Source organism: Clavelina lepadiformis, chromosome 1 (genome assembly GCF_947623445.1).
Source record: "Clavelina lepadiformis chromosome 1, kaClaLepa1.1, whole genome shotgun sequence".
NCBI lineage: Eukaryota > Metazoa > Chordata > Ascidiacea > Aplousobranchia > Clavelinidae > Clavelina > Clavelina lepadiformis.
The window spans coordinates 20,068,719-20,090,581 of NC_135240.1; the positions used below are offsets into that span (position 1 = coordinate 20,068,719).

The window sequence follows — 21,863 nt, forward strand, 5'->3', positions numbered from 1 at the left end:
AAATTTACATAATCGTCCAATCATACTTTTCTGTAGAGTGTAGACCAGGGCTTCCCAAACTGGGGGTCGCAGAGCGTATACCAATTTTACACGAAGTACAAAATACAATCAAAACAAAATATACTTCCAGCCTAATAAACATAGAAACCGCCTTGAGACCAGCATTAACAGATATTGAGCCACGGCTGGACTTGCTTTGTAGCAGAAAGCAGTCGGACCAATCACACTGAATAAATGTGTGTGCTTTTTTGTTTGCAGTAGCCTACATATGTGTAAAGTAGTAAGTAGGCTTTGAGTACTGGTTGCTTGAATTCAGTCTTTGTATCTCAATAAATGTCACTAATGACTAATGTATATTTCGCACTGCTTATCAATTTAAACGTGAAGGGTCGCCGAAAACTTCAGAAGTTTGAAAGGGGTCGCGAGCAAAAAAGTTTGGGAAGCCCTGGTGTAGACAATACTTTCTTCAAGAAGTCTTTATTCGACTTTATTTTCTCATAAAAATCACAGCAGGAAATGTACGTGTTAATTTTGCAGGTGATAAGGGCTTTCAAATTCAAATGTTTTTTTACAGAAGGAAATGCAAATAATTACCGGTACGAAATAAGTTCTTTCAATAACCTTACTGCAAAAAGATCACCTTCTCCTTCTAGCCTATTATTACTGAACTAGCAAATGCGTTAACAATCAACTCACTACTGGACCAATTACCCGCTAGAATGACGTAACAATAACTTTCACATTTAACACAACGAAACAAGAACACGCATCGAGCACTGTTCTTCAGCAAGTTGGCTAAACAGACCAATCACAGCATGCTAATATTCGTGTAGTGTGAAGCAATGCTGGCTGACTAAATGCCAAAGCGGGACTTTTGGTTGACTGACCGGGACAAAGCCTTAAAATGCGGGACTGTCCCGGCTAAAACGGGACGTATGGTAAGCCTACCTATGAGTAGATCAGTTAAATAAGCCATGTTGCTGCTTGGTTTTGTTAGGCAGAAGATAGCCTTCATGATTTTAAACTGTACTATTTTATTTACATCTCGCCTTTGGTAGCTTCCGTTTGCAGAATAGCTGCTATATAAGTGCAAAATTGTTAGGGTCCCGGTGTAAATAAATTGCCTAAATGTATAAATCGCCTATTAGCTATAATCTGTATACACACATATCTATTCCACAAAGCTGCTTTACTGACTTCTTGTCTCAGGTCTCACCACAACAATGTCACGTTTTTCAGGCAACGAGTATGTTTCTATGTTCAAGTACCATTAGAAACTTGTAGCCGGACGGACTCTCGATCGAACAAAATGTCCATGGCGATCGACGTTTGGGTCGCGACCCTGGGTTCGAGCACCACTGATCCAGACCGAAAGGGACACTTTGGCATTGTACGCGTCCACCCTCATTGCTGCACGCGGCCACGATTGTATCTCAAAACTCAAATACAGTACTAAAAGGTGCACATAAAGAAAAGTGCACTCGCACTCAAACTGCAAAAGACATAAGGCAAGCTGTATTTACTGCAAGTTTGGCCATAGGTACACAAAACAAATGGTATGCACAACGTTTAGGCAATACAGTAATTTACATAAGACTTTGGCAGTGCAGTCATGTGTTGCCGGATGGTGGCTGGCAAGTATAGGATGGAACGAAGTGTAATGTTTGGTTATCAGCTTTTTGCCTACTACAATATAACTACAAAAGTTCAGTTCATTTCAAGTCAAGCGACTTGCCGAAAATGGCACACAAGAGCGCCATTCTCACAAACATGCCGTATTCTGCCTGACGGAAGTATGCTGCCCTCGGATCACTGTCAACTGTTGTTCTGAAAAATAAAAAGTAACTGCGTTGGAAGAATAAACTTCAATGTCAAAACCTTCAAAATTAGAGTAACTGTTTTCTAATTCGAAATTTTTAACATCTAATTCTCAGTAAAGATGAAAAATCACATACTTGATTTCTGTAATTCTAGGTAAAGGATGCATGACAACCATCTTCTCTTTGGCTTTGGTCATCAGATGAGGAGTAAGCACAAACTGTTTTGAAGCCTAAGAACACAGTTTTGACTTAAACAAAGTAGAATTTCTACTGGAATAGCTAATAATTGGTGCTACAAACCATTTTTTCATAAGCTTCTGTTGACGGGAACCTTTCCTTTTGTATCCTTGTCATATACAACACATCAGTATCAGGAAGTGCTTCCTCAATAGATGAATACACAGCCTTGATAGCAAAGATATCAATCACAACAAGCTTATACACATCCTGCTATATTACTGCAGTTTTCACGGGTGGAAATTGATAAACTGCTCATTAACAGGATGCATTCATACCTGATGTATATGACAAGAAGCAACATAATCCACGACATCTTGAGGCATTGAAAGTCCTTCGGGTGCTACATATCGTAGATTGACACGATAGAGAGTCAACAACCTAGCAAGAGAGTGAACTGTTCTTCCATGCTTCAAATCTCCAACAAGGGTGATCTAAATTAAAGGGTAAATGAAATTATAAAAAATGCTTGAATAAAGACTGGACTAGTGACGCATTGGTAATGAATGAGTTAAGGTTAAACCAAAATAATTGTATATACTGTTAAATGATTGCAAGTTTCTTGGCAATAGGTTTTATTTTCCAAATAATTAACACTGCTTTTAAACATAAATATTCCTCCATTAAACCTCTGTGATACTAACTAAAAGTTCTACTGAACACAAAAAACAGTGCTTTAATAAAATGTGCTACAGTCAGAACATGTTCAGCAACAACGTTCCGATTTAAATCTTACAGAGGCAAACGCATCACGAAAGCAGACATCCCATAACTTACTGTCATTCCATTCACAGTTCCAAGTTCCTCTCTTATGGTAAAAACATCAAGCAGGGCTTGCGTTGGATGTTCCCCAGATCCGTCACCAGCATTTATTATAGGACAGTGGCTTTGAGGCAGGCATTGTGAAATTGCACCAGGAGCGGGGTGGCGCAGAACAATAGCATCAGAGTAACGGGAAAGTACTTGCACTGAATCTACATAAAGAGTTATAAGAAAAGCATCTATGACAGCGTCTACATAGAAAAGTGTCCATGACAAAAAGCTGAACATCACGTTTCAGAATTTACATTAAATATAACTTGTATACACTTTAATCTGGTCAACGGTGGAAAGCTACCATTTAAAGTTTCTCCTTTCTGGACAGACGAATATTTTTCATTGACATCAATCACAGAGCCTCCCAGACGAACCATTCCAGAGTGAAATGAGCAAACCGTTCTTGTACTTGGTTCATAGAACACCGTGGTAAGAACTTTTCCCTGCAAACATAGCACTAAAAAGTTTTTGCAGCAAAATGCATTACTATTCTTAAAATTTGTACAATGCAGTACCACTGCCTTGTCGTTCAAGCATACCAACAACTTTTTAATTAACACGCCGCTAAAAAACTCAGAAGCAATCAGATTTAGATTTCCAGTAGTTAGTTACCTTCAGTATGCTAGCTATTGGTCTATCACGTTGAACAGCTACTCTCAGTGAATGAGCTGTGTTGAAGAGATAGTGGAGCTGTTCCCTGGTGAAATTCACAACGCTAACCACATGCTGTCCTGCTAGGCCGAATGTGTTTGGTTCTTTGGTTGGTGCCAGATTCGCACCAGAGCCAAGCAGTTCAATAGCAGTTGGTTGCTGTTGAACTGAGACTGTCAGGCCTGCTTGAGGTGTGGCACTTTCAGACAGTGGCCCAAATGGAGAGGGTAACCCTTGTGGTGGCTCAGAGAGACGATGGATTTGTGGGGGCAGACCAAGAATGTTAGGAGAGGGCAGTGGGCTGGGAGGTGGAACTGCTGTTGGTGATATGTAGGCTGCTGGAGCTAAAGGAGCAAAAGGCCTGACTTCACCAGTACGGATATTTCGTCCAAATCCATTTTTAGCTAAAACCTAAACGTCCAATTTCCATTTTGTTACACTAAAGTAAATGATTCTAAAACACATACATTTGTTATTGCTTCTATTAATGCTAACCTCCCCATCAATGTAAGCCAATTCTCCACGTAGTACCACCCTAGAAACAGTTCCAACCACTTTGCGTCCAGCAAACGGTGTCCATTTGGCCTTGGAAAAACGTGGAGATTCAGGAATCACCCAAGATGCAGACATGTCAACTTCTATGTAAGTATCATTTTCTGAAGATACAGGAATTCCAAATATTCTTGCTGGGTTAGTATGCAAACGAAGAACAATGTCCTGAATTAAAAAAAAAATTTAACCTTTGAGTAAGCCTCGATTAGAATTGCATGTTTTCTTCATTTTTAACAAAGATGATTTAAGATAAACGAAGACCATATAACCAATAAAAAAGGAAACTAATAACCTCTAAAGTAAGTTTTCCTTCTGCAACAGCAGTAAGCAAAAGTGGAAGCATAGTTTCCAATCCTGGGAAACCTGGACAAGGCTTGGCACAAGATTTCTCTTCAGTTGTGTGGGGAGCTAAAACGGAAAGTAGCAAAATGTATTTTTTTCAAGCCATAATGAGGAAATCCTAAACTGATTTGGACGCATGATTAAGTAATTAGGCTTACATGTGTAAGTACTTCATTGCTGTCTGTAACTGTGCTGTGATTGCCAACAAATTAGTGTAATAACAATGGGTATAATATATGCCTTGGTATTTTTATGATCAAGTACTACAGCACAGATTGCAGATTCAATACAGATTGCAGTATACAATATTTAGCAAAGAAAATTGTAGCGTTAAGATCAAAAACTAACAATCATAAACAATTACCATGATCAGTAGCAAAACAATCAATTATATTAAGGTTCTCCCATAATGCATCTTGGTCTGATTTCTTCGCAAGCATAGGTCGCACCTGTCCAAAGTCATGGCCTACTTTGTCCAAATCATCTTCACTCAAAAATAGATGATGTGGTGCAACCTCACAAGTAACAAGCAAACCTCTTTCCTTTGCCATACGAATTAGCGTTATCTAATCAGAACAAAATCAATGATGATATCAGATCATGCAAAAATTGTTGTTTGAAATTGTGTAAAACAATTTTTAAGTTGTTGAAAGAAAGAAGATTACAATAGTAGTTTCAATCGTAATTAAACACCTCTTCTTTGCGAGCAACATGACAGAAATGAACTGGGCGAGAGTATACTTCTGCTAACCACAGAACAGCTGCCATTGTCCTTTGTTCAGAATGGCAACATAATGGGACATTTTTAGGCCATGACTGGAAATGCTGCAATTCAAATGTGGCAGGGTAACTGTATGAACAACTACATGACACAGCCAAAGAAGTGAGACCACTAATTTACGGTTAGCACCTCCATCCAGACAGTCATGTCATCAAGTCTGAGAGTTGTGAAAGTCTCATTCAGATACATCTTCAAGCCAGCAGCCTGAGAGCTCAATGCTGGTATCTTTGAGGCATTAGTAGAACTTGCTCCAACATACAATGCAAAGTCGCACCTTGCCTTCGCCTTTGCAAGCTGTTAATACAAGAGGTAGATATATAAAACATTTCAACATTATATGATGTCACTGAGTTCTTCTGGATATAGTAATTCACAAAAAAAGAACAAACAAAAATGTTAAAAAACAATGCTTAGTCAAACCACATGAACACATTCAAAGATAACATATTTCATGAACAGTGCTACTCATACCTTCATGGCTTCATTAAAGCTGGCTTCATCAACAACTGCTGGGGATGTATTAGGCATGGCAAATATTGTCGTAACTCCTCCAGCTAATGCAGCAGCAGTGCAGGTTGACCAATCTTCCTTATGGGTGGCACCAGGCTCTCGCACGTGAACATGCACATCAATCAATCCTGAAATATTGCCAAAAAATTTGCTAATCTAAAAAAATGTAATTTGTAAAAAGTAAACTAGAGATCAGAATGTTCTTACCTGGTAGTTTTACAAGTGTTTGAGAAGTAATGCAGTCAATATGTGGTTGCAAAACAGGTGATTTGCATTTCAACTTTCTAAGTGCCTGTAGTTTTGTATAACCTTGCTTAATGTTTTTCAATTCGTTACGAAACAAACAAAGCCAACGAAATGTATCTGACAAGTTTTAAAAACAAGACCAAGATTCGTTCAACAACAAGATAATACCTGCACGAATAACTTGGCACATTTCACGTCGGTGATCAAAGGTAATGAGAGCTGAATTGCAAGGCGTCGAAACTTGTATCCTCTTGTTGTAATTGAAGACATTGATGCATGGCGAGCCGAGCTTCCACTTCCACTGCATCCTCCACTTCTCATCGGGAGATTTATGGCCAAACCAAAAGCTTTTCCAGACAAAAAGTCCATGATTGACTGTCTTGGTTTTTGACCCAGATCATTTTTGGGCGGCTTTTTGTCAGAATCTTCAAATGGCCAATCAACAGTAGTTACCTGTTGAAAATTAAACAACATACTATTAACAATAATCTTAATTACTGCCAACAAGATAACACAACCAATAGCGCATTACCTTAATGCCATGCTCAGTATAAAAATCTGCAGTGCCCACAGTTGCATGCAAAACAAATCCCAAGTTTTCCAGTGTTCGTACAGATGGAAGTAGTTCAGATTTGTGCTGTAAATTGAGTGCTTAAATTGGTTAAAAGTATATATTTATTTTGGGCTGAAAAAATATGAATATCATCAGCCAATGACATACAACAACTCCTGCAAAAAGAAATTTTAAAAATACAAGTAATTGCTAACTTACCTTGTAACTTCCAATTGAAAGCAGAATATCTTTCTTGGGCATAGTAAATCCTGTACTTAACAAAGCTTTTAGATAAGCGTCAAATCGACTTTCCCCAAAGCATGCTACTTCACCTTTAAAACAAAAAAAATAATTTATGCAAATAAAGATAAACATAAGTATAAATATATAAGAAAATTCCGTATTATTCAGCTGTATAACATTTAAGTTACGTAATACCTGTTGAAGCCATCTCAACACCAAGCATAACATCAGCTCCACCCAAGCGGGAGAAAGAAAACTGAGGAACCTAAAAGCGTATTCAATGAATATGAACATTCCTCATACAGATATAGTATGGCTGCCACCATGCATAATAATCATTAAATATAAGGCGCAACTGTTATTTATATATTAAATGTTATTCTATATATTTTCACAAAATTCAAATTTATTCCCATTGCCCAGAAAATAAAGTTCTGTTTTCACCAGTTGTGCCTTATATTTGACGATTCCCTATATAGTATATCGAATATCGATACAATCAGTCACGGAAATAAAGCGGCAGGAGATCAAATTGGTGCACAAATTTTCATAAATAACACTGTGCTGCGTTAATTTTTAGGTTACTAAAGTATTGACAGTTCTTAGTGTACTTTTTGATGCTGAATCCAAAACTGTTATCCGTTTTCTTCAATCAGGTCTAGTTTTTTTGCAAATTGCATTTGAAATTTTTGACAACTTCAGCTTTCAGCGTTTGCGATTGAGATTTGTGGTGTCATAAAAATGATTTAGCTTTTGAATTAAGTTTTGATGAAACTTGAGTGACATCACAATGAGAAGAACATAACGAATGCACCTGGTGCTTGAAAAGTTAAACTTCTGAACTTGTTTTTACAGGCTAGTTTAGTGTGCAGTTTAGATGATTTGTTTTTACAGTACTGTACAATGAGAAAGTGCAAAAACGATCCAGACAGGTTCTGTTACATATGTGGCAAGGTCACCCTGCGCAGTCGCCAAGCAAAAATTACGCAGTTTGTTAAGAAAGCATATTATGCGTATTTTGGAGTAAAACTAGGCGATCAGGACAAGGCATTTGCTCCGCACATATGTTGTAAAGCCTGCGTTGAAAACTTGAGATTATGGAGCCTAAAGAAAATAAAGAGCCTTCCTTTTGGTATTCCTATGGTATGGAGAGAAGGAAAAGACCATGTCACTGATTGTTATTTTTGCATGACCAACTTACAAGGTATGCTGATACTTGCACTGTATGGAGGCATTTTCATTAATTGCTTGATTTAAGAGTAAAAGTGTTCTTTTTCATTTTAGGAATAAACCGGAAGAACAAACAACATGTGAAGTACCCTGATGTTTCTTCAGCCATGAAACCAGTACCACATGGCCCTGGTATTCCTGTTCCAGAACCACCTGGAGAAATAAGTGAAATGGAGTGTTCTTCATCTGCAGAGAGCAAAGCAAGTGAACAAGACACATGGGATGCAGAGCAAAGTACAAGCCAACCGAAGCCTCTTACACAGCCTGAGCTGAATGACCTAACACGAGATTTAAATCTCACCAAAGAATCCGCTCAGCTCCTAGGATCACGACTACGTGAGAACAACTTGCTAGCTCCATGCACCACATATTTCTGGTATCGGTATAGAGATAAAGAGTTTAGAAAATATTTCAATTATGACGAAGACCATTCCCTAGTATACTGTCAAGATGTTTCAGGATTAATATTAGCTTTGGGCATAGTCTACAGTTCGGCAGAATGGCGATTGTTTTTGGACTCATCTGTAAAGAGTTTGAAGGTAGTATTACTACACAATGGCAATAAGATTGGTTCTGTTCCTGTTGGACATTCAGTGAAGCTCACTGAATGCTATATGAAGACATGAAATTCCTTTTGAAATCTCTTCAGTATAGCCAACACAAATGGAAAATATGTGGAGACTTAAAAATGATTTCAATACTTCTTGGGTTACAGGCCGGTTACACTAAACATCCATGTTTTTTGTGTCTGTGGGACTCGAGGGCTGATGATCGCCACTACACACAAATTAGCTGGCCACCCAGAACAAGTTTTACACCTGGTTTTAAAAATGTCAAATTTGCTTACTTAGTTGATCCACAAAATATTCTTTTGCCACCTCTCCACATTAAACTTGGTCTCATGAAAAACTATACCAAAGCACTTGATAAGGATGGCCCAACCTTCAAGTTCTTACAAATGAAATTTCCCCGTATCTCTGAAGCGAAGCTACGAGCAGGAGTCTTTGATGGGCCACAGATCCGTGAGCTGATGAAAGACGAAGGTTTTACTGCACACATGAGTGCAGTAGAAAAAAGAGCATGGACAGGATTTCGAGCAGTAATTTCAAACTTCCTTGGAAAGCATAGAAGCCCTGATTATGAAGCACAGGTTAAAGAGCTGCTTGAAAGTTTTCAATCCCTTGGAGCCCGGATGTCTGTAAAAATGCACTTTCTGAGTTCGCATTTAGATTACTTTCCTGACAACTGTGGTGACTACAGCGAAGAACAGGGAGAGAGATTCCACCAAGACCTTCGCCATATGGAAGAAAGGTACCAAGGATACTGGGATGTAAACATGCTTGCAGATTACTGTTGGTGCTTAAAAAGAGATCTTCCCAATACCACACATAGAAGAAAATCTTTGAAGCGACACTTTTTGTCAGCATAAATCATTTGTATTTATATTGTTATTGCATTTAACGTCGTAATATCATCATGTGCCGCACAACGCTTTCTGTGTTAAGCTATTTCGAACACTTCATTTTTATTTCACACATTGATGTTGGCAAGTATTTCACATTTAAAACACATTTGTGATGTGAAGTGTTTACGTGTCTATAGTGTAACATATTAACTTCTACTTTTAAGTTGAGCGCCGTTGAACAAAATTATGTGTTAGGAAGCTTTCTTGGTTAGTTGTAAGTGCCTTTATTTCAACTGTGTCATTATATTTTTTTAGTATTTAAAATGGCTGTCATTGCAAAAACCTTACATTCAAATAAAAATACCATCTTGCGAAAATTGACAACATGCATGACCAATTAAGCTACCCCAGAAATTAGTTTCTTTGTGCACAATAATGACCAAAGCTAGCATAATTAAATATGTGATAGAAAAAAAACTTGACCTGATTGAAAAAAACTGGTTGCATTTTTGAGTTCAGCGCAAAAAATCGATTCAGAAACAGTTAAAACATCTTTGACCTATGAAAAAAAATTTTCAAACGCAGCACAGTGTAATAAATAGCTAAAAATACAAATACCTTAACACCAACTCGAGAGCAGTTATTGGTCAGCACTATGGTCGCCTTTTTAGATGCATCAGGCATGGCAGTATAAGATCCTAATACAGTACGAGGTAGCGAGCCATACAAATTAAGCGGCAGTTTCATAATCGCACGAGTTGCTATAGCAACAAAATTACAGTCTAGCGTCTTTGATACAAATGGGAATGATCTGGAGGTACGGACATTGCACTCAATCACTTTCAGCTGGTTTTCCTGAAAAAATGCAACTTTCGTGTTTAAAACAAAGTCTAAACCTGCTCAAGCATTTAAGTGTTATGCGCCACAGAGTCACTGTGTGCACGGCAAAATACATTTGCTAATTTAACTTACTTTAGCAATTAGCTGAAGATTAAAGGGCCCATTGACTTCCAGTTCTCCGCCAATGGCACACACAATTTGAATGATCTTTTCAATGGTTTGTTCATTCAAGTCTTGAGGTGGTGTTACTAGTGTTGCATCGCCGGAGTGAACACCTAAAAATTTATTAAAGAATGATAACCCTTAACAATTAACAATTAGCAAGACCAACAAGCCTCAATAGGATAATGGATAATCTTCCTGTAATTATTAAAGGAAAAGATCCAAAATCTGGAAATACACCAACAAATAAACAGACAATTTACCTGCATTTTCTACATGCTCAGAAATAGCCATGACAATAACTTTGCCTTCACTTGCAACTGCATCAACATCAATTTCTTTTGCTTCCAAGATGAATTTTGAAATGACAACTGGATGTTCTTTTGAAACCTGTAGTGAGCAAAAAGTCAATAAGAAGGCTTACTGGGCTATAACATGTTGAATTCCAGAGGCTTCAAGGTAACCGCTGTTTACCTTTGCTGCCGATTCAAGATATTCGCTAAGATCCAAGTCTGAATGGACTACAGACATTGCTGCACCGCTCAAAACATATGATGGTCGAACAAGACATGGGTACTTCACCTATGAGAGGTGAACTGTAAAATTCCAATTTCAATTAGTAACTCAAAATAACTTGAAAGATAAAATACCTTTTCACAGAACTGCTGAACTTCTGAAATATTAGTGACTTCTTTCCATTTTGGCTGGCTAATGCCAATATTGTCCAACATTCTTGAAAACTTGAATCTGTTTTCTGCATTATCTATAGACTCTGGAGATGTTCCTAATACATTAATCTAACCAAAACAAGAAATTAAGTTATAGAAAGTAGATGTACTACGTTCTATTAACAGTAAATTTAATCATTTACTTTTTGCCTATGTAAAGCCATTGCAATGTTATTAGGTAACTGGCCGCCCATGCTAACAATAACTCCCAAGGCCTTTTCTTTATCACAGACATCCATCACAGTTTCAAACGATAATTCTTCAAAGTACAATCGTTCACACTGATCATAGTCTGTGCTGACAGTTTCAGGATTACAATTAACCATTGTTGTCTTGTAACCAAGCTAAATGAAAAGAAGTGAATAATAAGTGCAATGAAATGGAGAAAACATATTATATATTCATTGAAATTTATTAATTTAATCGTGACACGTAGCATGTACTATGCACAAACATAATATCAGGCAGCCTTATGACAGATAAAAATTACCTTTCGCAATTCATTAACACATTGCACAGCACACCAGTCAAATTCAACACTACTGCCAATCCTGTAAGCTCCAGACCCAAGAACGATTACAGAATTTCCAGGAAAAGCTACATCATTTTCAGCACCGATTCCAGTTCCATAAGTTAAATAGAGATAATTGGTTGATGCAGGCCATTCAGCAGCAACTGTGTCGATTTGTCGAACACTTGGTAAAATTCCAAACGATTTTCGACATTCCCTTATGTACAGCTCAGTACTGAAACAAAACCAACAAATGAAATATACCAGTCCAAGAAACCCAGCAAGTTGTCAATCTGTATGTGATTTGTTGATTTGTATGTTATATTTCATGTCCACTGCTATTTAGTATACCTGCAAGTTGCAACTAAACTTGACCCTAGATTCCAACGCAGGGTTCATACCTTTTAGTACTTTGAGCAATTTGTCGATCGGAAAATCCCAGTCTCTTAGCGTGCAGGAGAAGATCTTTTGAAATTGTTTGCAAAGGATCGCCATCTCCATTCCCACCAAGATCCTCCAAATCTTTAGTTGTAGTTACTATGTTTTTGAATTTGTGAAGAAACCACTTATCAATATGCGTAAGATCATAAAGAGTGTCAACGTCATAGCCTGCTTGCAAAGCAGATGCAAGAACGAACACACGTTTGTCAGTTGGAGTCCGCAGAGCCTGTAAGTAACAGAAGAAATGTAAACAAGTTGTCAAACAATGTAGCATAAACTTGCACAGATACCCAAGGGTAAAAGCACTACCTCATCAGAAAGTTGTTCTAGCCCATAGCAAAATCCCATACAGTTACTGTCAACCATTCTAAGAGCCTTTTGAAATGCTTCTTCAAAAGTTACGCCAATGCCCATCACCTAAATTTAAACAGGATAGTTCCAGGGAAAATAAATAAATAATAAAACAACATTTAATAAGCAAGTATTTTTTAATATTTCAAACAATAAGAAGTGGTGTAAACTATAGAAAGGGATGAAAAAAACCTTACCTCACCAACACTTTTCATGCTACTTCCAATTTCAGTGCTGACACCTGAAAACTTTCGTAAATCCCATCGTGGAATTTTCACAACACAATAATCCAAACTGGGTTCAAAGTTTGCTGTTGTGGAGTTGGTAACACTATTCCTATTCGATTAATGCATACAAATATACCATGAATGTACATGCGCTTTATTGGTAAACAAGGAAAGTTGCATTTACCAGGACATGTTTAAGATGCAAATTAACACTTTTGTTATTAATCTATTGAAGTACATTTTTAAACAACCTGCTAGATTCGTTACATGCCATGCAAAGTTTACATAAATTCCATTTAAATAAAAGTATCCTAAACATGCAAAACGAATAGTTTGACGGACTACAAAATATATGCATTATGCATATAGGAAATTTCATGCACAAAAGGAAGAAAAAGAACACTGTAAGTATGTAATAAGCTTACTGGAAAATTGCCCCACGTAAATGTAAATATGAAAATCTTACTTTATATCAGGTAAAGCAATACCAAGGGCAAGCTTTGCAGCAATGTAAGCGAGTGGATAGCCAGTTGCTTTGCTAGCCAATGCAGAACTTCGAGACAAGCGTGCGTTTACTTCAATGATGAAAAACTAACATAAATTGCAAGTGGTTTGTTGAAAATGTGAAATGAGCTCCATAAAATCAAAACGAACCCCATAAAACAACGGCCATTAACCAAAAATCTCTTGCTCGATATTATAGTAAAGGTTTTGGCCCATCTGGTTGGTATTTGTCTCAAAATTTTAAGTAGACAATAGTAGTTTCAAACCTCATCTGATTCAGGATTGAGAGCATATTGGATGTTGCATTCGCCGACGACAGCAAGATGTCTGATGCAACTAATTGCAGTCGAGCGTAATCTGTTGTAATCCCGATTAGTCAAAGTTTGACTTGGGGCAACAACTATCGATTCCCCAGTGTGAATGCCAAGTGGATCCACATTTTCCATGTTGCAAACCTAAGTAAGTAGTTTAACATTAAATTATATATACATCATCCAATCCAAGTGAAACAAAACAACTAGAGCTAAGTGTAATTTATGTATACTGTTGAAATTATACTGCTGAATAAAAATCTCGCACCAGTAGTCACTGTAACGTAAGTACTCTAGCGTTAACAATTCTTTGGCAGAAAATTTTCAACTTTGTTTCATCAAAATAATCTTCTTTACCAAGGTAAAATTTGTAATAAGTTAACGCTTCTTAAACTGCTGTGTCAGATATTGTGCTTAAAACAACAGTTTCCCCTTTCTCGATTGAAGGTAACGCAAAGTATCAGGCAGTCCACAAAATGGAGTATAGATGATTGGTGGGAAAAATCAACATGTGAAAAAAATTGAACCTAATTGTTTGTAATTAATAAAAGTAAGGTTTGAATTACATTAGAATATAGATTTTTGTTAGGTTTAAGTAAGTACACATTTGTAGTAAGTATACTATGTGAAACATTTGAAATTAACTTCATGCTACATGAGAATAATGCCTACAAAGCACACTTAAATCTAACGAGATAATGTGACAACTGACAAACTGAAACAAACAAACGACAATGGCAAGTTTATTATCCCAAGCAAAAAAGATAAATGTATGGGTGCAAAGTGATGCGAGAAACGAACATCTTTGAAATGACAACACAATTGAATCAGAGCTAGAGTTAACGTCTCTCCAAAAACTAAAGGGAGATAGCCACTGAAAGTTTCTTCCTTTGCTACTGATTACAGTACATGTATCAAACTTAGTGATATTTAGGCATTGCAGTTAGCTAACCAAAATTCTCAATTACACTCAGCTTTAAAAATAAAAGGATTATTAAGAATTTTTATTCTAAGAATACAACAACTGGTAAAAGTACTTACAGTAATGCAGTTATCATAGGCATCTCTGACAACTTCATATTCCACTTCTTTCCAGCCTTTAAGAGATTTATCTATAAATACCTACAAATTACAAGCTTTGATTAATATGACCAGTAAAAAATAATTATATATCAAAATCAAGATTTTATAAATTGAAAAAACCTGGGATGTGTGAGCAAAAGCCGCCTGTACAATTTTAATCAGTTCCTTTTCTGTGTCAGCAAACCCTGAACCAAGACCACCAAGGGCATATGCAGCTCTCACCAGAACTGGGTAACCAATGCGTGCCGCAATTAACTGGGCCTAAAAGGAGCATGCCTTATATTTAACAATTCACATAGTTAGTTAGTTATACTATGCGGTACATAGGATCAAAATAAATTTATTTTAAAATAAGTACAATCAGTTTAAATGACAATAATTTACTTCTTCAATGCTGTAGGCTGCATCACTGGGAGCAACTCTCTCTCCAATCTCCAGCATTTTTTCAGCAAATGCTTTTCGATCTTCTGACATTTCAATTGATGAAATTGGAGTCCCCAAGACCTGCATTCAACAATACCCTGTACTCGTGCTTTGGTAATTAAAGATATTTGGTTTCACACCCCATCTTTTAAGCAGGTTGGTAATTAACTTAGTAACTTACTTCAACATTGTACTTCTTGAAAACTCCCTGCCTGTTTAGCTTCACACCACAGTTTAAAGCAGTTTGACCACCAAATGTTAAAAGCACGCCATCCGGCCGTTCACAAGCAATGACCTATAACATTAAATACGTGGTCACTAAACCTCATCACAGAAATTTATTAAATCTTGGTTTTACATCATGTACCTGGGTAACATATTCAGGAGTGATTGGGAGAAAATATATCTTGTCTGCCAGGCCACGTGATGTTTGCACAGTTGCAATGTTTGGATTTATCAAAACCGTACGTATTTTCTCTTCCTTCATTGCTTTAATGGCCTGTGTCCCAGAATAATCAAATTCTCCTGCTTGGCCAATGCTCAAACCTTTAAAGTGTAAAAAAAGTTGTTTGAAGTAGGAACAATGAATTTACCACATTGATTGAGCTACAATAAACATAACTTTAACTACAATAATAATTGGAAACAAGGAAGTGTATTTTTTGACAAAAATAGATTATCAATTAATCACTTACCACCAGAACCCAAAATGAGAACTTTTTTAGGTCTTGTAAGAAAGTAGTTGTTTGTATATGGTTGCACTCCAAGGCAATGATCTAAAATGTCTCTCACTGCTGGTTTATTCTTGATTGCATTGTTGCGATACACTTTTACACATTCCATGAAAACGTCAAAAATTGGTTCCAAATCGCAAGGTCCAGGCTACGTGAGATTTGGACTCTTTAAACTTGCTTATGTGAAATGGTCAACCAAGTGTATTATTTTTGTATAAGTGTATATTCATGGTCAGAATTAAGAACATAATGAAAGAAAAATTTTAACTTAAATTCTTTATTCTTACTGTGTGCTCAGGATGAAATTGGCAGCTGAAAAAAGGCCGGCTTTTATGAACAACCCCTTCATTAGTGTCATCATTTGCATTGACAAACAGTGGTTCCCACGACTCCGGCAGGTTTGTAATGTCAATAGCAAATCCATGATTCTTTTTATATCATGCAATCACAGTTAGTTGTAAGTATATTTACCACAAATGTCAACAAAGTTTGAAATGTCACCTGGGACGTGATATAACAACGCTGTGTTCCACATAGCAAGCAAGGTTGGTTATGTCCACGATTTCCGAACTTCATCTTAAAACTTGGAGCCTCCAATGCAAGACAAAGCAGCTGATGTCCAAGACAAATTCCAAATAATGGCAATGGAACCTTCCTCTCCAGAAATACTTTGAAATTAACATGAACAAATACCACATTTACTTTACTTTACTGAAGCTCACTTTTTACAACAAGACTTTCAATAATGCACATTAATGTGTTATATATTATTGCATTCATGGCTTATATTGCATACCTCGAATGTATGAGATAGTTTCTTCACACATTGTTGGGTCACCTGGACCATTGCTCAAGAACAATCCGTCAAATTCTAATGAAAAACAAGTTTGGAATTGATATTGCTTCATGGCAAATCTGGTTTTTTGTGGTTTCTCTTATAACTTTGGTTCACCATAACATGCACATTATATATATGGTTTTTGAATCAGGAGGGTCCCAAAATTAAAAACATGTGCTTCAACACCCAGAGACAAGATTCGTAGCAAATGGAAAAGAAAAAATTGATAAAGTGCTTTCCATAAACATATCAGGATGATACCAGGACTCAAATTTACAACAATCAGTGTCTTTAACAGCCCTTCACAGGAGATTGCTTGAAAGTTTGCCAGAGTTGGAATTAAAAGTTGGTATATTACAAATTAATTTTGCAATATACCATCATGATAAACAAATACTGCCAGTCATGAATAATTCTTTTAGTGAAAGACACAATGTGAACATAAAAATAAGGCCTTATTTAAACCATAGAAATAAGGTAACCAAATTCAAAATATACTAAATAACAAATTTATTTCTAAGAAGCAAAAAGTTGGAAGTTATAACTCATACACAAAACTAGAGTGGAAACGTTTAGAAACATATTTATAGAATACAGACATTTTGATTGATGTTACAACCATTTATCAATGTGTCCAAGAATAAAAACGATCAGAGTTCTTATAACATTTTTTCTGAAGCTTTAAGTGAAACATACCAATTTTGTTGAAGTCGTAGTTCCATGGCACCACAGTTACTTTTGCTCCTCGTTTGCACAAGCACTTGATCTGATTATGCTTAATTCCACAATCAACAGCCACAATATGAAAGTCACCACTTTCATTGTAAATTCTTGGAGCCTGCAAGCATTGGTTTTGTGAAATAAATGTATTCTAAGTCTCAAAGAATAGGCTACCTGAAGCATTTACAGGAGTGCTTTAACAGTTTTGGTTTACTTTCTTGATTTCTGGTTTATGACACTACTCCACATATGCATATATGTTTTATTGATACCGTGGTTTGTATTCATGCCAAACATTTTAAAATGTCATATCTATGATTTAATCTTCAGTACCAAGTAAACAATAGTGTTTGTCATATGCAAAAACGGCAAATGGAAAATATTTATTGGTTCTTTAAGAAAAAAGTTTTTAAAAACGCCTGCAAAGTATCAAGTCGTACTGCTGACAAAACCATCATGAACACCACATGGGAGCATGATCTATAATTACTAAATTTCAGCTCGCATGGTAATAACATAACAGCATTCTAACAGTCTTGAAAATGTTGGTGAAAATTTTACTTCTAACACCCGGCTTGTGTTACGCATATAGGTTAGACTACAAAGGGCTAGTTTTTAAAATATGTCGAGCATACTGCAAGCTTCCATGTTTATTTTTATGGGTTTTGTCAATAAACAAATAACCAGAGTGTTACTATAGTTAGGAATTCAAATTGGAAGATTTCATTCAAATTCACCAATCACCATATTAAAATATTTCTCAAAATTACCATGCAACCCCCACTTTAACAAAACCATAATAAGTTTACAGTATCTTATTGCTTGGGACAATAGCAAATGGCCAGATAGCATCTTAAGAAAACAAAAGTTTTCAACAGATTATTATTCATTCATTATACCCGATTCCATTTGTTCTGTATATAAATATGAGAAAGCACGTATAGGCACCGACTCAAAGGGTTATGGTGTAAGCATGCAAGTTTGAATAATTATGACATGCTTTATGTGTTTAATGGAAACTGAAAACATGGGTGGCAAAATGTTGACAAATTAGGCTTTAACAGTTCCATTGCTTTGTTGGAAGATGAAAAATTAGTTGACAATTTCCATGCAGCTAAAGCAGTGAACCATTGTCTTACAGCCCAGATGCAAACATGTTAAAGATAAAAACAGGAAAATAAACATAATATTTAAAATCATACGCTAAAATCAGTACCTTGATAGAGACTTCATTTACTAAGTGTAGTGCATTTGGATCATGAAATTCTTCTTTGACTTTAAGATTCTGATCTCCAACTCTTATCTTGCACAACATTGTACCTTGGGAGCGTATCTTTTTAGTCAATGCCCTTGTATCTATGCCTGCAGAAAAATATACCTTGCAGTAATTTACATAGAAATAGCAATCAACCAAATACAGAAAAGAGATAAAGAAATCTTGTAACAGATCCAAAGTTAACCTTCAATTGCTGGCACATTATGCTTCTCCAACCATGCAGAAAGATCCATCTTTGAAGACCAATGACTTGGGTCATAACAACACTCCGTGACAATTAATGCAGCGGCATGAATTTCATGAGATTCAAACCTGTCATAAATAATATTAATAAAAACCTTTCCATTATATGCTTGTCAATGATAAATCATTTTGAAATCTTTTGCAGAATTTTTTTACAAATTTACGTGTTTTGGTGAAAGTTTATTAACATCTAACTATTTATACAGCTACTACTGTATATTAAAAACATGTGGTATTAACAGTTAAATGTGTATATTGTGTGATGGCACCATAATACCATGACAGTGATGCCTTGCAAATTGTTATTTGATGAAACAAAAAAACTTGTTTTCAACAAATTCAATTTTTCATCAAAATTTTTCTAACGTACAAACTTAAGCTAACTATTAGCGTTCACAGCCTACAGATATATTATGGGTGTATATAAATATTGTGTTCTGGTTATATATTCAGATGCAAATGCATGTGCTTGTATGGATTTGCATGTCAGCTTATGCATCATTTCAAGTTGCACATAAAAAACTTGTTAGTTTACTATAATAGAATTTGGTTAATTAATACGTCCACCTTAGCACCAGCATATTTTTGATGAACTAAGTGGTGGTTGTGGTAACTGTTTTTCCTAAAACTGCAACTAAACAGCTCTCTAGGGGAAAATGCGATTAATGTATTATACTGTGTTCATTCAACACAGAAAAATATGTGCAACGAGGTTTGCCTTTCTGAGATGGTCGTCTACTTTTTGTTTAATAGCATTGAGCATGTTATTTAACTGCAATGACTGATGTTCTAAAACAGTCTGCTTGATTAAATATACGTTATAATCAACTATTGTTTGTTTACAATAAATAGCCGTTTTCTTGCACAGCTTGTTTGGTTAGATTTTCATTTATAATAAGATTTTTTTTGAAAACAGTAGGTAACAATTTGCCAGCATAAGAAATAGAAAGTTGACGTAATAATAAGTCGGCAATCACCAACTACAGCCCAACTAACTGTGCAACAAATGAGCTTACTATATTGTATATAACCCATTGAATAAAGGGTATCCAGCACGTGATCGTCAGTTCTCTTTCTTATCTGGCCTTTTGTGGAAAAAGTTTGTTGATGCTTGCATTAAGTGGTGGCTGAATGTATTAACCAGGGATTTTCATAGTGGTGAAAACTAATGTCCCAAGGAATTTGGATGCATATAGTAAGTGGTTGTTGTATTAACTGTGGATGTTATATATTAACTCAGTACAACTGTAAATGCAAATATATATGATGTTATTCCGTTGAAAGTTTGTGCATGACTAAATAAGAGAGTGAGAAAATGGTAGAGATTAATATTACCATCTAGACAATCCAAACTCATCGTCTCCTTCATTTGGTATTCCGTAGTTGCCAATTAATGGGTAAGTTAGCACAATTACTTGACGCTGGTAAGAAGGATCAGTTAGCGACTGAGGGTATCCAACCATTCCCGTTTGAAAAACTGCAAAACATAAGTTAAGCCATATCACACAAATTTTGACAAAAATTCTACATAACAACATGGAAGCAAATAAGCAATCTAGTGTATAATACTACTACAAAGTTTTTACGATGTGTCAGATTTCTGCGATGAAGAAAGTTGGCTTATGCTCCATATTTCTGACGCAGCATTGACACTTCACCCAATATTCTACATCAGAGTGGTCCTAATCCTGGCACGTGGGCTTCAAATGGCCCGTAGACAGTTTTTTGCGGCATGGGGACACTTTCATTACACCGTATTTTCCATGGCAAAATCAGCAGTTGTTAAACACAACTACATTTCATTTAAACGCATTACATTAACCCACAACTCGAGATAGGTCACACATCATTGAAGTGTAAGCCAATATGAATGTTTTCCTCAAACATTAATGTGGCCCTTCATGCTGGAAGTCTTGAACCACCCTGTTCCACATGTTTAGTATTACATTGGCATGGCAGGAATTCTGGGCGTTATATTCAACGGCATATTTATCTGACACATTCGACGCAAACTTTCTAATAGGGGTATACAAATGTATCACTTGGTTGCATAATAGACCCCAAATAGTATCCTACTTCATCTATTATCTCTTGTTAACATTGAATGCATAAGTATTAAACTGTTATACATATAAAGCAACTATTATGTCGAGACCGCAACACTCTAACCAATTTCTCCATCAACATCAACTGATGCTCCAAACAGTTTTCCAACAAATTTGCTTCCATCATCTAAGTGTAGGGTTGCAACCTTGCTTTTCATGACAATGTTCTGATAAGTGTCTACTGTCGTATAGCCCACTTTGTACACAATTATGCCCAAGATACCAATAACACCTATAGTTTAAAAAGATTAACACTTTGTTACTTTATGCAGAGGCTACAAAAAGTAGAACAACCATAAAACTGTAGCCTATACAACTAGATAACAGGAAAAAAGAACTTCAACATCCAAAAGCCTATATAAGGCCTGTTATACGTAGTCTATATAACCTACTGAATACTGTGCCGATTGCCTAATTTTTGCCAAGGATTATATTTTTGCGTCCGATTTTAGAGCATTAAAATCTAGTCTGTTTGCTACTGTCATGATTTCTGTTCGACTCGAACTCAAGCTTCGCACATGCAGCCGACTACTGTACTGCTGTTAACAGATGTTTTGGAAATGACCTCATACAAATGGGCCTTCCACCTCACAGTGTACATTTACCAATCGCAAATCTGGTAGGATTTACGCTGCAGTGCAAGATTGTACCCTTTTTTTTTTAATTGTAACCTCGGTCTTCTGCGATAAATTTAGTTAGTGGACAGACGTAAAGCATATCAGTTTGTTTATTTACACATCATTTTCCCATCAGGAAATGACAAAAGAAAGGAATTTTGGGATTTTTGTTTATAAGGCATAAAACAACTTTTACTTTTGACAGCCTTTTCTTGTCTGATACGCCGACCCTTGGTAACAGAATGGAACAAAGTACCATCTGATCCCATATCATGCATTTATGCAAATTATATATAGAAGGATCTGATTCGTTGTGTTGCTGATATAGCTTTACACATACTGAAGTCCCTGTTGTATGATTCG

At 36.3% G+C, this 21,863-nt stretch overlaps 2 protein-coding genes across 2 annotated transcripts; one reads left to right on the top strand and one right to left on the bottom strand.

Moving 5' to 3' along the window:
- Positions 1–1,499: 1,499 nt before the first annotated feature.
- LOC143468535 (multifunctional protein CAD-like) lies at positions 1,500–21,154 on the bottom strand. Its single transcript, XM_076965862.1, has 44 exons — positions 20,948–21,154; positions 20,114–20,255; positions 18,720–18,847; positions 18,476–18,621; positions 17,236–17,377; positions 16,498–16,572; positions 16,203–16,369; positions 15,989–16,129; positions 15,663–15,849; positions 15,335–15,513; positions 15,149–15,262; positions 14,929–15,048; positions 14,665–14,805; positions 14,503–14,583; positions 13,417–13,605; positions 13,113–13,237; positions 12,617–12,755; positions 12,378–12,485; positions 12,029–12,294; positions 11,607–11,862; positions 11,260–11,460; positions 11,039–11,185; positions 10,863–10,970; positions 10,652–10,778; positions 10,359–10,501; positions 10,005–10,241; positions 6,947–7,016; positions 6,728–6,840; positions 6,488–6,592; positions 6,124–6,408; positions 5,917–6,001; positions 5,671–5,837; positions 5,329–5,493; positions 5,112–5,243; positions 4,783–4,984; positions 4,369–4,484; positions 4,020–4,241; positions 3,486–3,935; positions 3,175–3,316; positions 2,835–3,031; positions 2,336–2,491; positions 2,121–2,225; positions 1,956–2,050; positions 1,500–1,827 (listed from the first exon to the last, which is right to left on the bottom strand). Exons 1-44 carry the CDS (start codon positions 21,039–21,041, stop codon positions 1,713–1,715), a joined length of 6,825 nt encoding a protein of 2,274 aa, XP_076821977.1. The 5' UTR covers positions 21,042–21,154; the 3' UTR covers positions 1,500–1,712.
- On the top strand, positions 7,358–8,607 carry LOC143444204 (uncharacterized). Its single transcript, XM_076943360.1, has 2 exons — positions 7,358–7,955; positions 8,036–8,607. The coding sequence occupies exons 1-2, from the start codon at positions 7,655–7,657 to the stop codon at positions 8,605–8,607; spliced, it is 873 nt and encodes a 290-aa protein (XP_076799475.1). The 5' UTR covers positions 7,358–7,654.
- Positions 21,155–21,863: the final 709 nt, after the last annotated feature.

Excerpts from the sequence above, each read along its gene's own strand:
- LOC143444204 (XM_076943360.1), top strand. The coding sequence starts at position 7,655 with ATGAGAAAGTGCAAAAACGATCCAGACAGGTTCTGTTACATATGTGGC. Across the intron at positions 7,956-8,035 it reads TTGCATGACCAACTTACAAG|GAATAAACCGGAAGAACAAA; the intron begins GTATGCTGATAC and ends TTTTCATTTTAG.
- LOC143468535 (XM_076965862.1), bottom strand. The coding sequence starts at position 21,041 with ATGAAAAGCAAGGTTGCAACCCTACACTTAGATGATGGAAGCAAATTT. Across the intron at positions 15,850-15,988 it reads AATTTCATCCTGAGCACACA|CCTGGACCTTGCGATTTGGA; the intron begins GTAAGAATAAAG and ends AATCTCACGTAG. Across the intron at positions 10,971-11,038 it reads TTCAGCAGTTCTGTGAAAAG|GTGAAGTACCCATGTCTTGT; the intron begins GTATTTTATCTT and ends CACCTCTCATAG.